This window comes from Pagrus pagrus (genome assembly GCF_965226575.1).
Source record: "Pagrus pagrus genome assembly, chromosome: 4".
NCBI classification, from domain to species: Eukaryota; Metazoa; Chordata; class Actinopteri; order Spariformes; family Sparidae; genus Pagrus; species Pagrus pagrus.
Window position 1 is genome coordinate 24,134,587 of NC_140188.1, and position 14,022 is coordinate 24,148,608.

Consider the following 14,022-nt stretch of genomic DNA (forward strand, 5'->3'; position numbering starts at 1 on the left):
AGAGTTTGACATTTGATTTCAGAAAAGAAAATGATAGATATAATGAACTGAACGGTCAGGTTCTGAATCACTCCTTATTACTGATTGAAATGTGTCTAAAATTTCAACTTAATTTCCACTATATTAATGTGTATTAGCTACATAGGGAAAGTACAGAAGAGTATTAGGGGCAGGGGTGAGAAATAAAGGGAAGGGAAGTTGTTTTTTCATTATGCACTTAATTATGAATGAAGTCGAAATGTCGAGAAAAAACTTAACATTTCCAGATTAAAGTCGACCTTTTGAGACTACATATGACTGCCTCAACAAAATGCCTGATGCGGATCATTTCCTCCGTTTTCCCGTGATAACAAGTTAATTTCATCTGTTTTCTCGAGATCTTGAGTTATTATCTCGAAATAACAACTGCCGTTTTCCCGAGATAACGGGATAATTTTCTCCAGATCTCGAGATAACGAAACTTTGTTTTCCCGAGATAACGATATAATTAATTTGAGATCTTGAGAAAACAAAACGATAGTGTAGTATATTAAATCATTGCAGGAAACATCATTCAGTGTAGCAATGTCAGAGGAGCAGGAGCATATCGATCACCGCGTCACATATATTTTCAATCAAGGCCTAGCATTATGCCTTGCTATTACAGATAATATACACTTTAGTGTGCGTAATCTAAAAAGACGGTAAGCAAGGCTTCAGCTATATCAGCGGCGCAATCTAAGTGAGCCTGATGTCATTGTTAACTACATAGCTGACCAGCTACGAGGTCCCGGGCATCTCCATAATCTCAGGCCTATCATATCACAGTCATTATCTCGAGATCTCGAATTAATTATATCGTTATCTCGGGAAAACAAAGTTTCGTTATCTCGAGATCTCAAGAAAATTATCCTGTATCTCGGGAAAATGGCAGTTGTTATTTCGAGATAATAACTTGAGATCTCTAGAAAACAAATGAAATTAACTGGTTATCGAGGGAAAACGGAGGAAATAAAATGTATGAATGCATGGCCCTTTAGGGCTTCCATACAGAACGTTACACTCCAAGGATGTAGCAATGGCAGCTCCCATAGCTGCCAGTTGCTCCCCTAACTGGATTTGATGGACCAGAACAGTTGACTTTATTCTCCACATTGCTACTTTATTCATGAAATGTTATTGTGTTTCAACTTTATTCTTGACATTGTGCATAATAACTTCCTCCTCACACTTTTCTCTCTCACCCCTGGCCCTAAAAGTCTTCCATAGAAAAGGGACTGAACTTCGGATGAGACCCAGATTTTATTTTGAAATAACTTCCGCTCTAAAACGAATTCATTCATTACACGATGCTTAACTGACGAACTAAATCTGGGGACGAGTGCTGGTTCCCTTTGATAAAGCTTGAATCCATATTAATACAGCCCACTATTATATACAAGTAAACGGCGCGTGACTAAAAATGACAACGCAGCACGACTGTTTCCTGTCGGGCACGCGCATCCTGAGTCACAGGAGCACGAGCTTATGAGAAACGCCCGTCATACTCTGCAGCGTCACTTGCCGGACAGCATTCTGCTACGTGCAGTGAGTTGGTCTGGGAAAAGTAAGTGGCTCTTAATAACAGGAACAGTCCGCCTGTCACGAACCTGTGGGCGTGATTTGAAGGGTTACAGCCAAACCCAACCTGTAAACTTGCTTACTGCCTCTCTGCGCTTCCTGGACAGAGTGGACTCTCTTCAATAAGGTATCTGATGCACTGTTTTCATGGGATATATGTTAAAAACAATGACTTTTATTGACTAACGCGTACTGTGGTGTTGCTGTGTGTGTTAAACCTGCTGTATCTAGGTGTGTGGTACATCAGATGATCAGTGTCACACCTGCCATGTTTTATGTGGAGTGTTGTGAAAAGTACCCCAAGGAACACTTGAGTAAAAGTACAGATACCTTGTTCAAGTTGTACTTGTGAAAGTGAAAGTGAAAGTCACCAGTATGAATAGTTGAGTTAAAGAAAGAAATAAGTAGTTGAGTTAAAGTCTTCATGTACCAGATGTTAAATCTTAAGGATCAAAAGTACAGCAAAAGTAAATTGTGCATATTTACATGTTTTCTGTGGGTTGACTGATTATTGGCAGGGCTGATTATCAGATCCGATATTCAACATTTCAATCTAATTACTGATATAATAGATTCATTTGTGCTACTTTGGCTCTGATGCACTATCCTCACACACACTGTCCCGCCCACATCAATATCTGATTGGTGACACATTGGAACATCTGCAAAGGAACTTGTAACTTTATTTATAAAATAAAAGCATTGCAGAGGAAGTGTAAGGTACCTGAAAATTGGAATTTAAAATGGTACCTGAGTAAATTGATCACACTGATTTAAAAATCACAGCTCATCTCATGAAAATCAAACTGTAGGCTGCTTGAATGTAGCTATTTAGTCTTGTATAACTCATGTCCAGGGATTGCTTTGCTGTGACTTTTTAGCATAAGATATTGAGTTGAATTTCCCTTTCCCTTTATTTTACAGCAGTAACTACCCTGACAGTGTAACTTGTTCAACGGGCATCATGGTGAACTGCTGTGGCCTGCTCACTGCCAATAAGGAACCAGGTACAGATCAACCGTTTGTCAATAGATTCTCTCACAAAACCTGCACAGTCGTTGTTTATTGTGTTTTGTTCTGTTTCTGGGTCAGTTCCTCTGAAGAGTGTGGAGGTGGAGCTGCAGGTGAGAGACCATGTGGCTACAGTGATCTCCACTCTGAACTATGAGAACAAGGAGGACAAACCACTAGAGGCTGTGTTTGTCTTCCCTCTGCCTGGAGATGCTGCCGTCTGTCATTTCAGTGCTACGATCGGACAGACGCAGATTGTTGCTGAGGTGAAGGAGAAACAGGAGGTGAGCTGCACAGTGAAGACTTTCTCAGTACAGTGGAGCTGAAAAACACAGTAAACACAGTGAAAGTGACTCACATGTGTTGTCTGTACTCCAGGCTCGAGAGGAGTACGATGATGCCTTGAGCTCCGGTCAGCAGGCCTTCCTATTGGAGGAGAGTGAGCAGAGTCCAGATATATTCTCTCTGAGTGTGGGCAGTCTGCCTCCAGGAGAGAGCGCCTCCATCAGGCTGGAGTACGTCACTGAGCTGGCTGTGCAGGCTGATGACGGGCTGAGGTTTTGTCTGCCTGCTGTGCTCAACCCTCGCTACCAACCTCAGGGTATGAAAACTTTGTCGGCTTTGTCTGAAGTGGAGATGAAGGGCTGACTGTTCATAGTTTAGCCTTGTTAGTGTTTTAAAGATGGTAGTGTCAGTAAGTTGGTCAGTTTCGTCCAGACCGATCTCAGGATATGTTTGACATTTCATTACTTCTCCCACAAATACAATAAAAACACAAGTATAATCACCACCAGCCTTCAGTTTCTCTGCACTGAATTACAGCTCACTCTTTATGGTAGCTAGCGGCTAGCTGACATGCAAACGAGCCACAGTAACATAAACCACTGATTGCAGTACCAAATGTAGCTGTAGTTTTCCTTTGCTGGCACAATGACATGTAGTGTTCATTAGCAGAGTTACAGCGCTACTTTCTGACACCCCCTTCAGGAATTTCTTTGAAAAAATGTACATAGTTCCCCTCGAGCACCCCCATCATGTCAAAATGTTTCCACTGCTTTGGTTTGTAACCAAATACCTGAAAAACTAATGAATGGTAAACACTGCTGCTAAAAATTAGTATAGCATTGTCATTGTGAGCATGTTAGCTTAATGATTAAGACTCTTAGTGTTTTATGCTTAACATTATTTAGGGTTGATATTGTCTTCTTTTTACTGTCTCAAATGTGATTTAATGCTCTTTGATTATAGCATTCATAACTTGTTCACAGAGAGTGGAGGCAGTGAAGGTGCCAGTGTCCAGGTGACCTCTGTTCCAGCCTCTCTGGTGCCCTACAGTCTGTCTTTCTCTGCCCGAGTGTCCTCTCCTCGTCCAATCTCTAAAGTAGAGTCCAACTGTTCCCTGGACCCTCTCCAGTACCTCAACACAGAGCAAACCCAGGCCACGGTAGGTGGAGTGCTAATGTGTCTGCTGTGTGTGATTGTTCCTCAATACTGACAACAACATACATCACTTTCTTTATATTTATGAGTGTTTTGTGAACTGCAGGTCAAGTTGGCTGCAGGACACAAGTTTGACAGAGACGTTGAGGTGCTGATTTATTACAAAGATGCCCACCAGCCCACTGCTGTGGTGGAGGCAGGACAGGCCTCTGCCAAGCCTGGTGAGTTAGTGAATGAGTCCAGTTGTTGCTTTACAAATAAAAAGGTCATTATCCTCCAACTGATGGGTTTGTTGTGATAACTGGTAAAAGCCAGATGTGTGGTCATGTTTCTGTCTCTCCTCTGTGTTTCAGGCTCTCTGATGGGTGATCCAGTGGTGATGCTGAGCCTGTACCCTGAGTTCCCCCAGGCTGTCATGTCTTCAGTGGCCTCCTGTGGAGAGTTTGTGTTCTTATTGGATCGATCTGGAAGTATGGATTGTGCAATGAACAACAGCAAGAGAGACCAGACTCGCATTGGCAGTGCCAGGGTATTCATTATGTGTTGTTTCTGTCATAAGATCATTCATAGTGTCCCTCTCACTCAGTGGCCTTCAGTATCTTTTCTCTCTTTCCTTAAGGATACTCTGCTGCTCCTGTTAAAGAGCTTACCAATGGGCTGCTATTTCAACATCTACAGTTTTGGGTCCAGATATGAACACATCTTCCCGTAAGTCACACCCTCATGTCACTAAGTGAAAAACATTTGTTCCTGTCTTTGGTGTTGATGCTTGTACATTGGTGATGATGAGGTCATATATCCATGGCAGTAAGAGTGTGGAGTACAGCCAGGAGACCATGGAAGAGGCTCTGAAGAAAGTTACCGACATGAAAGCTAATCTGGGAGGAACAGAGATCCTGAAGCCCCTCCAACATATTTACAGCCAGCCCTGCATTCCTAATCAGCCAAGACAAGTAAAACACACACACGTGTGGGCATGTGTGACCACAAAAACCGTACCAACTACAGGATTTTGTAATATACGATTTTTATCTGATTTCAAAGCTAAACTAGTGATAAATCCAGGTGCTGATCATGAAATCTATTCAGGAAGTGATATTATCTGTATCTGTATAAGCCATGCAAATCATTTGTTTACCATGTATGCACGTCAGCAGACTAGCTATAGTTAGTATACTCTATAACACAAAAGCTGTAAAAACTAATGTGCTTGTATCCTACTCTGTCTGTGTACTTTGTTAGTTTAAGTAGTCCATTTAAGAGTGTGACAGTGATCCCATGGTAATAAGCCCCGAATCATTAGGCTACAAGATGCCTCCTTTCAATCCAGTCTCTAATTGTTAGTCATAATTCAGAACATGCAGTGAAATTGCAGTCTAAAAATACGAATAATGCTAATAATCAGATATTTCTGATCTTTGTGACACCAAAGAGAATGCGTCTGACGCCTACCGGAGGACAGTTGCCTCCAGGGAGTCCATGAATTCCTGGTTATGGATCCCTCGAGTCACTTTACCAACCTTTTTAAAATAAAACGGGGTGTATTCACCCTTTATATGAGTTATCCATTACTTGTTATGGATATTTTAGCCAGTGGACACTTAGGTTGTCCATTTACTACAGTCCTGAGTGTAGGCTGACGTTACTTCCTGCAGCTTGTGTCAAATGCAAGGAGACGATTTAGCCTTTTTTATTTTTTTCTTGTGTGTCACAAATGTCATCATGACCACGACGCAAAAAAAACGGAACAGTAATCAGCGGGAGTAAATGCTGATGGTGCCAATTCACAATAAAGACAAAAGGCAGATGTCAGTGGGTGTTGGTGGGTTTTTTGTCCAGTGAATGGGTTATTATAGTGATATGTAAACTCTCCTATAGGTATTTGTCTTTACTGATGGAGAGGTGTTTAACACCAAAGAAGTTATCAGTCTGGTGAAGAAGAATTCAGGCTCCCACAGGTGAAACTACAACAACACAAAACACAACAAACACCCACACAGTTCCCAGAATGTGTCTCATCATCATCAAACTAATCTACTGTGTTGTAGGTGTTTCTCTTTTGGGATTGGGGAAGGGGCCAGCTCTGCTCTTATCAATGGGTTGGCCAAGGAAGGAGGAGGTCACGCTCAGTTCATCACAGGGGCTGACAGGATGCAGCCCAAAGTAAGACATTTACTTAATTTTAAAAGAACCTTTTTTAGACAATAAATTCAATAACCATTTTGTATTTGGAGAGAAATCCTAGTTCCATATAAATAAGTAGGGAAATCCCTCCAGTGCCTTTTAGAGTTGTTCTGATTCCGATACCAGTGTCGGAAATTCTGTCGATACTGCAGAAAATGCAGGTATGTGAGTCTTTGCACTGATCCGATACCACGTAATTTAGAAATGGAACCCTGCTGCTTCCCAGTTAGCTCCGTAAGCTCTGCTTAACATTACAACCCGGAAATCAATTCAGATTTTCAGTTCAGTGTGCAAGGCTGTCATTTTCGAGGGGGTGGCACGAGTGTTGCCAATTTCAACACCGGCGGCCTTATAAAGCATTATAAGACACATCACGTGAAAGAGTGCGACCAAACTGCTCCCTGAACTTCATGAGACAGTGAGGGAGGCTGAAAGAAGTGCAGGCGATCAGCTTTGCTACTGACATTTGGACCTCCGACTTGTGCCCTATGTCTTTGTTGAGTCTGCACACTGGGTGGACACGGTATCGCCATCAACATTTGCCCTTCAAAGTGTGGAGCTGACAAAATGGATAATAAAAGAGTGTTGTATGGCAATCGTTCTCTGCAAGGTTTTACCTGAGCCAGGACATACAACAATGATAGCAATCATATCACATCCAACAGGGTTAGTAGCATATACAGCTGTTACAAGAAAAACAAAAATCTCCTTGTTTTTTTTTAGTTTTTTTTTAACATGCACTGTTATTGGATTGGTACTCAGTATCAGCCACTACTCAAAGCCCAGGTAACAGAATCGGTATAGAGAGATGGAGAGATGGTATCGGAACCTATCTAGTGCCTTTCTCATCTTTTTGCTAACTGTTTTCACTCATCAGGTGATGCAGTCGCTGAGATTTGCTCTGCAGCCAGCTGTGGTGGACATCTCAGTCACATGGGATTTGCCAAAGGGAGTCTCTGTCACTGTCCTCTCTCCACCAATCACAACAATTTTCCAGGGTCAAAGGTCACTGGTTTATGCTCAACTCAGTGGACAGGTAGGAGCAACACCATCTCATAATGAAAACCCTCCCTGGTTTGATGTTTTTCAGCATTTAGCTATATAAAATATATTTTCAAATGCAATGTTTTTCCCACCAGGTATGTGATCACTCTAACAAACATGTTTTCCAACACTTTAATTCTTTGTCAGAGTTCAGAGGCAGCAGAGGGCTGTGTGACGGTGAAGTACAGCCTGGCAGGTCATCCCTCTCAGAACCAGCTCCACTTCAGTCTCACACCTGCACAGGACACTGGGTAAAACAGGTTGTGGTTCAATGCATAACTGCAGTGTTATGCATTGAGTTTTGATTTTACAAATGCTAAGTTTAGTTCACACACACACACACACACACACACAGTGCAAAGCGAGTTGTTGGTATTTTGGTGAAAAATGTGTCTTAGATGTTCATGTCAGTCTGCTTCCAATGTGATGATTTTATCTGGAAGAACAAACTAAATACTAGGAGCAAATAGACAGGTTTAATATATTATTGTAAATATGTGTACAGATATATTTACTTCTCTGTCTTGTCTGCAGATTAACAGTCCACAAGTTGGCTGCTCGGACTCTGATTCGCTCCCTGGAGATGGAGGAGAAAGAGAGCAGAAGAGAGCAGGATGGAGGAGTGAAGAAGAAGGTGGTGGAGCTCAGTGTCCAATCAGGAGTGAGCAGCGCCTTCACTGCCTTCATCGCTGTCAACAAAGGGGACGGCGAGGCGGTTCAAGGACCTCTGGTGCGCAGAAATGTTCCAACAGCCAGTGAGTGTTATTTCATGCAAAATAAAAAACAAAAGCCACGCTGTACTGAAGACATACTATCTGATGATGAATGGTAATATTGAGAAGCATGATGGTGTAGCGCTTTCATATTTAAGGTTCTAGAAATGAGGTGTTAAAATGAATATAACATCAAACAGTTACATCTCCTATGTAAAGATATAGTGGTGTAATGGCGTCCTGAGCAAGCAGCAACCTCTGCAGTGAAAAAATTAAGCTAATGCAGAAGTGCCAAAAATGCAGTTCCTTGAATGGCCACTTGAGGCTGGCTCCAAAAGTGAGTCAGTGCCCATACGACCATCTTTACAACAGAAATAATGATGTTTACAGACGGGCACAAAAAAACGGCTTTGCTCTATATAGCTAATTTTCGCGATTACATAATAACATAATTGTGAATAACTCACCTGTTTGAGTTATATTAAGGCTAAAGTTAAGCATAATTAAGGGTGTGAATGCTTTGAGCGACAATTAGCTGCTAGTCTCATTCAACAGAGATATTCATTACATGAACTGATATTCATTACTACAGCATGTCTTAATAGAGACTGAAATATATGATTAAACCTCTTGATTTTACTGTCCATGCCCATTATCACCATTTTTATTTATTTCTTTGATCAACCAATCACAGCTTTTAAAAGAATGTGTGACACCTAGCAACATAGTCAACTACGCCTCCTCACTGAGATAAAGGTTTCTGTCCTTTCCTTGCTCAGTGTTGCTGTTTATTGCGAGTTAGGAGCTCTCTGAGACAATTCTCTGAATGTTTGTGAATACAAGTTGTTTAGTTGATTTTTTTTTGTTCAATGATTCTATTAATGTCTTGACCTCATACTCTTCTTTTAAAATCTCAGGAATGATGGCGTGTGCTGTGACTATGGGTGCTCGGAGGATGTACTGTTCTGCTCCGATGGCCATGGATAGTAAGTATAGAATTAAATAAGAGTGAAACATACATCAGTGTATTTCTATAAATACACACTCTGCATTGTGAATTGTGAAATACTTTATTCACAGTAGGAGTTGCTTTAGTTCTGTTGTGCTTTGGTCAGTCATTGGGAGAGACATTGTTTACATTTGCCATGAGTGAATGTGTGTGCCTGTGTGTGTGTGTATGGATACATGTGTGTGCTCCTGACATATTGTTATGTTTTTAACACTAAAAATATTATAAATAGTTTATAATAATATTATAAATTATATAAAAAGTTCTACTTGTTTGCAGGTCATTGTAATAATCTCATAAACCAGCAGTTTTACTTGTTGGTCTTTATCTCTACTCATTCTCATATAATGTCCTGACCTGACACTCTGTTTTTACTCATCTCATAGTGAACTTTGTTGACAGACTTGCTGCTCCCATAAAGATGCAATGTAAGTATCAAAGCTTAATGGGTTAGGTGATTGTCCAGAGCAGCAAGTGAGGAACATTGAGCTGTCGTGTGTGTGTGTGTGTGTGTGTGTGTGTGTGTGTGTGTGTGTGTGTGTGTGTGTGTGTGTGTGTGTGTGTGTGTGTGTGTGTGTGTGTGTGTGTGTGCATGGAGGTATGTGTGTGCCCCTAACATTCAACACAATGAATAGAATCTGGCTGTTATGTCATAACAATGTTATGTGTTGAAAACTTGTTCATATGTTGAAGTAAACATGTATGTAACGCTGTGATCCTCCCCTCTCACTGAAGTTACATGGTGCAGAAACAAGTGATAGGGGGCGGAGTGGCTGAGACAGAGACACCATTCACCCTCACAAGACACTGTACCATCAACATGACTTTGCTGTTATTTTAAGGTCAAAAAGTTTAACAGTCTAGTTAAAAGTGTGTTTTCCTCTACATTTGAGTGAAGCATAGAAATAGATCAGGCTGAGCACTGAAGTCAGACTTCTATTGGCTGGTTGGAATCAGCCACTGTTGGCAAAATGAGTGACTGGTTTATTTACAAATATGTGTGTAGTAACATCAAATCATATTCATGCAGATATACAGTGTGGATACTTTAGACTTATCACTGTTACTCTACCGATTACATTATCATTAATTATAGTTTTTGGCCGACCAAGGAGTTCTGTGGCACAGAGGCACAACGGATATCATGCTGTGTTTACTCTGCTCTCTCTGTAGCTGCTGGGGGCGGTGCTTTTTTTGCTAAGATGAAGAAGAAGCTCTCAGGGGGGCCAACTAAGATGTCTGTCCCGCCTCCTCAGCCAAAGTCACTTAGAATTGCTTCTTGTAAGTAGACACATGCCACAGCTGCCATTATTTACAGCATGTCAGGGCAGATATTACTTTGTTCACAGTTTACTCTGTGTAACTGAACTGTTTGCTCTGATCTGATTAAATTCCCCAGCAGAGAAGTGGACGGACGTTGAAAATTCAAAATAATCTCAAAAAAATAAATCGAAAATAATTTTAATTGATGTTTTATATCAGCAAGATTTTGTCATATACCAGCACAGTCAGACATGTAAATTGTGTTTTTTTTAAGCACGTTGTGAATTGTTTTTGATAAAATGCAGCTGGCTGGAGTCATATACACTTTAAATATGTGTACGCTGTAATATTTATTACTTTTATCTTTCATCATGTAAAATAGAAAGGCTTGAACAAGGTTTGGTTCAATAGCTCAGGCACAAAGCTTCTGATACTTCAGTGCCAAAGACCAGTGATAACGTACGAATGGTGAAAAGTGTGGCCACTAGTCATCTTGGTGCTGGATTTGATGTTTGGTCTATAACTTGTCACTGTGAAGCATGTAAACAGGACACAATAGCAAATCATAATATACTTAACATTCATCTAAACAGAAATGATTGAGATCAGAATCAGAATCAGAAATACTTATTGATCCCTTCGGGGAAATTGCATGCGTTACAGCTGCTCCCATTCAAAGTCCCAGAAATATGCAGAAGAATAAAAACGATTGTCTGACACTCAGAGTGAGGAGTTGAACAGTTTGATGGCCACAGGCAGGAATGATTTCCTGTGGCACCCTGTGGTGCATCTTGGTGAGATTGAGATTAATTACCAGAAGCTGTAAATTGCGGTGCTGAGCAGTACAGGAGTTTCTACTTTCAGGAACATGTTGAGATGATTGTAAACACTGTATTTTCTATGTGGTACAGAAGCCAAGAACGACCATGCTTGCAATTTTTCCTTTTTTTAATGCTTTTGCAATGGAAAGGTATTTTAAACTGTTTGATCCCTGTCATACACTGTTACCGTGCTTGATGTCAAAAAGGCATCATGCTGTGGCGGTCACTATGATCTCTAGGATTGGCTATCAAGTCTCACAACAAGTTGTTGACTTGTGATGTCAATAATGACTTTAAAAATAATTGCAAACTTTCTCGGCTTCTGTAATGTTGATTTATTATGTAATTCTTACATTCTTGAAGATTATTTTTGCTGCATTGAATCATGTTTCTTTTAGACTTGTTAATTTTTGTGCATTACAATTTAATTTCTTTGTATTTGCTGTTGTCTTTTTATAATGTTCCATCTCTCTTTGACTCTTGGCCTGCTAGCTGTAGATGATTGCTGTTTTGATGGATCAGTTGACTTGGAGGGTAAGTCACAAAGAGATTATTAAAGAAACACCTGTTGACAACGATTGGATTGTTTTGCCATGAAATTTAGTGCACACTTTTGTGTCTCCCTCAGGATGAATTTATAATAACTTTGGTCCTAAACCAAAGTTTTGGAGCAATAAAAACTGATGAAGGCACTGGATGAAAATTTTAAAAATGCCCAGAAACTTTGTTGTAATTTTAAATTAAAATCTAATTTAAAAATATTTTTATACCTTCAACTCTAGTTTCTCTACACATTAATATCAAACAGGCAAGGACTAAAATTTTCTGCAAATACCTACCACTATAAAAATGTATCTTTGCTTTGATTTTGTCCTCAGAAAGCCGCTCGCTCAATCAGCCTCCCAGAGACCCTTTGCTGCAGCTGGTCTCCCTCCAGAAGGCGTCTGGCTGCTGGGGGTTGGATCCAGATCTGGCTGCTGCACTGGGAAAGACCAGCGAGGATGTGGAGAACACAAAGCCTGCGTCAGTGAGTTACTGTCAAATATAATAACACAATTAATAACTTATTTTAAAACACATTAATGACATTTAATGACAAAAGATAGGTTATGGTATTGTATTTGCTATATCAGTCAAAAGTATTTAATTGTCTTATTTTATTGTTGTCATGTTGTTGGGAAGTCAGACTGTTCAAAACCATCCAGCAGCATTTTCTCTCTGTGTCGTCTCTTCTGTGTTCTATTTGATTTCTTTCTCCTGTCGTGACTGTTTCGTATTTTATTCAATTTGATTTGGTGAATTAGGTGAACCAGGAAGTGTGGGCCACCATTCTGGCTCTGATCTGGCTTCACGGCTTCAAGATGGATGCTCAGGAAGAGTGGGAGCTTCTGGCTATGAAGGCTGCTTCATGGCTCCGTGCTCAGAATGGTAACAACCACAATAATAAGAGCTGATCTGTAGTTTTTAACAGTGTGAGCTGGTTATAATCTGTTGTTTGCCCACATTCAGTCTCCTCTGCTGATGACTTGTTTTGTGTTTTTTATTTCAGCACCATGTGTGACAGAGTGTGTGGAAGCTGGAAATGCTCTGTTGGGTTGCAGCGTGCAGAAAGACGCCCTGGGGCTCTGAGGTTTTCATTCAACTGGCTTCTCCTTCAGGACTGATGCACAGAAGAAGAGTCACTCCATCCTCCAAACTTTACTTTATCTTCATTAATTGCACCATACTATCTACCCTGTTATGGCTAAATCCTGTTCCTGTGTTTTCTATTTTCATTTGGTGTGCCCTGTTATTTTTATGGTCATTGGTCTTTTGAATTTGTATCTGGTTTGGTTTTATCGTTGTAAAAAAATGGAAGGAAATCGAGTAAGTTACACATTTTATCTAAATTTATGTCCAAACATTTTTACATTAAACTTTGAGCTTTGAAGAAAATTTGCATTTATGATTTAATCTGATACTTCACACCTGCTCTATTCATTGTGCAGTACAAACTGTGTGACACCGAGTACACATGACATTAAACAAGCCTGAATGGCAAAAGATGTCTTGAAGATCAAACCCTGAGCTATCAGCAAACATTTTTCATTTTTTTGTAGCTGAACTGGAAACAACAGAACAACCAAACAGACATACAAATAAAAACAAAACAATATTGGCAGTGCCACACAACAACAAAGAGGTTACAGTAAAATGATCTCACAGGTTAAAGGATACCAATACATGACATTAAGACATAGTTAGCCTATTAAACCATTAATTATTCAACTCTTCAATCAGATTAATGACAGGTTGCCAGATTTTCTGAATCAGTCCCCCCGTTTGACATAGTGAATCTAATTTCTGTAGATGTAGTACTAATTCCTTCAGCCATATGTCAAATGTTAAGGGGCTTCTCAGATTTCCACAATTGTACTAGTAATTTTCTGGCTAGCAGTGTGGATAGAAAGATGACCTGGGCTTCATGTCTGTTCATCAACCAACCTGGTTCAACCAAACCAAAAAGTGCAGTTAGAGGGGCAAGGAGGAACTCCTTGTTAAAATCTTCCTTCGCAGATCTTCTGATCAAAATGTCCAAGCAAATCAGAAGCTAGATAGCAAACAACAACTCAAATTATCTGTTGTGTTGCTCTTTCACAAGTTAACACCCTTACTATTCAAAATATGGTATCCAACAATCATATACTCTCAAAATCATATAAACCTGTTTAAGCTTTTAAAAGTATTCTCGATTGTCTTCAAAATGTATGCTTCGATCAGAATCAACTTAATGTTTTTTCAGTACAATCAACTATGATGATCTTGTTCTACATCTAGAAAGTTGAACGGCTGCATTCAGTACAGTGAAAAACACGTGTGGCATTGTGCTACAAAGCTTTCAGACTCACTCCTTCACACTCAGAGCACTGCTTTATGTATATATTTTATATATATCATA

General features: G+C 40.1%; 1 protein-coding gene across 1 annotated transcript; it reads left to right on the forward strand.

Moving 5' to 3' along the window:
- The first annotated feature begins 1,434 nt into the window (after positions 1-1,434).
- On the forward strand, positions 1,435-12,865 carry LOC311256798 (von Willebrand factor A domain-containing protein 5A-like). Its single transcript, XM_084352104.1, has 21 exons — positions 1,435-1,726; positions 2,524-2,606; positions 2,692-2,894; positions 2,989-3,211; positions 3,879-4,054; positions 4,157-4,271; positions 4,404-4,579; positions 4,670-4,758; positions 4,859-5,003; positions 5,929-6,008; positions 6,099-6,213; positions 7,112-7,270; positions 7,426-7,529; positions 7,813-8,033; positions 8,909-8,977; positions 9,387-9,428; positions 10,174-10,281; positions 11,577-11,618; positions 11,963-12,111; positions 12,389-12,512; positions 12,634-12,865. Exons 2-21 carry the CDS (start codon positions 2,564-2,566, stop codon positions 12,711-12,713), a joined length of 2,463 nt encoding a protein of 820 aa, XP_084208230.1. The 5' UTR covers positions 1,435-1,726; positions 2,524-2,563; the 3' UTR covers positions 12,714-12,865.
- The last annotated feature ends 1,157 nt before the right edge of the window (positions 12,866-14,022 follow it).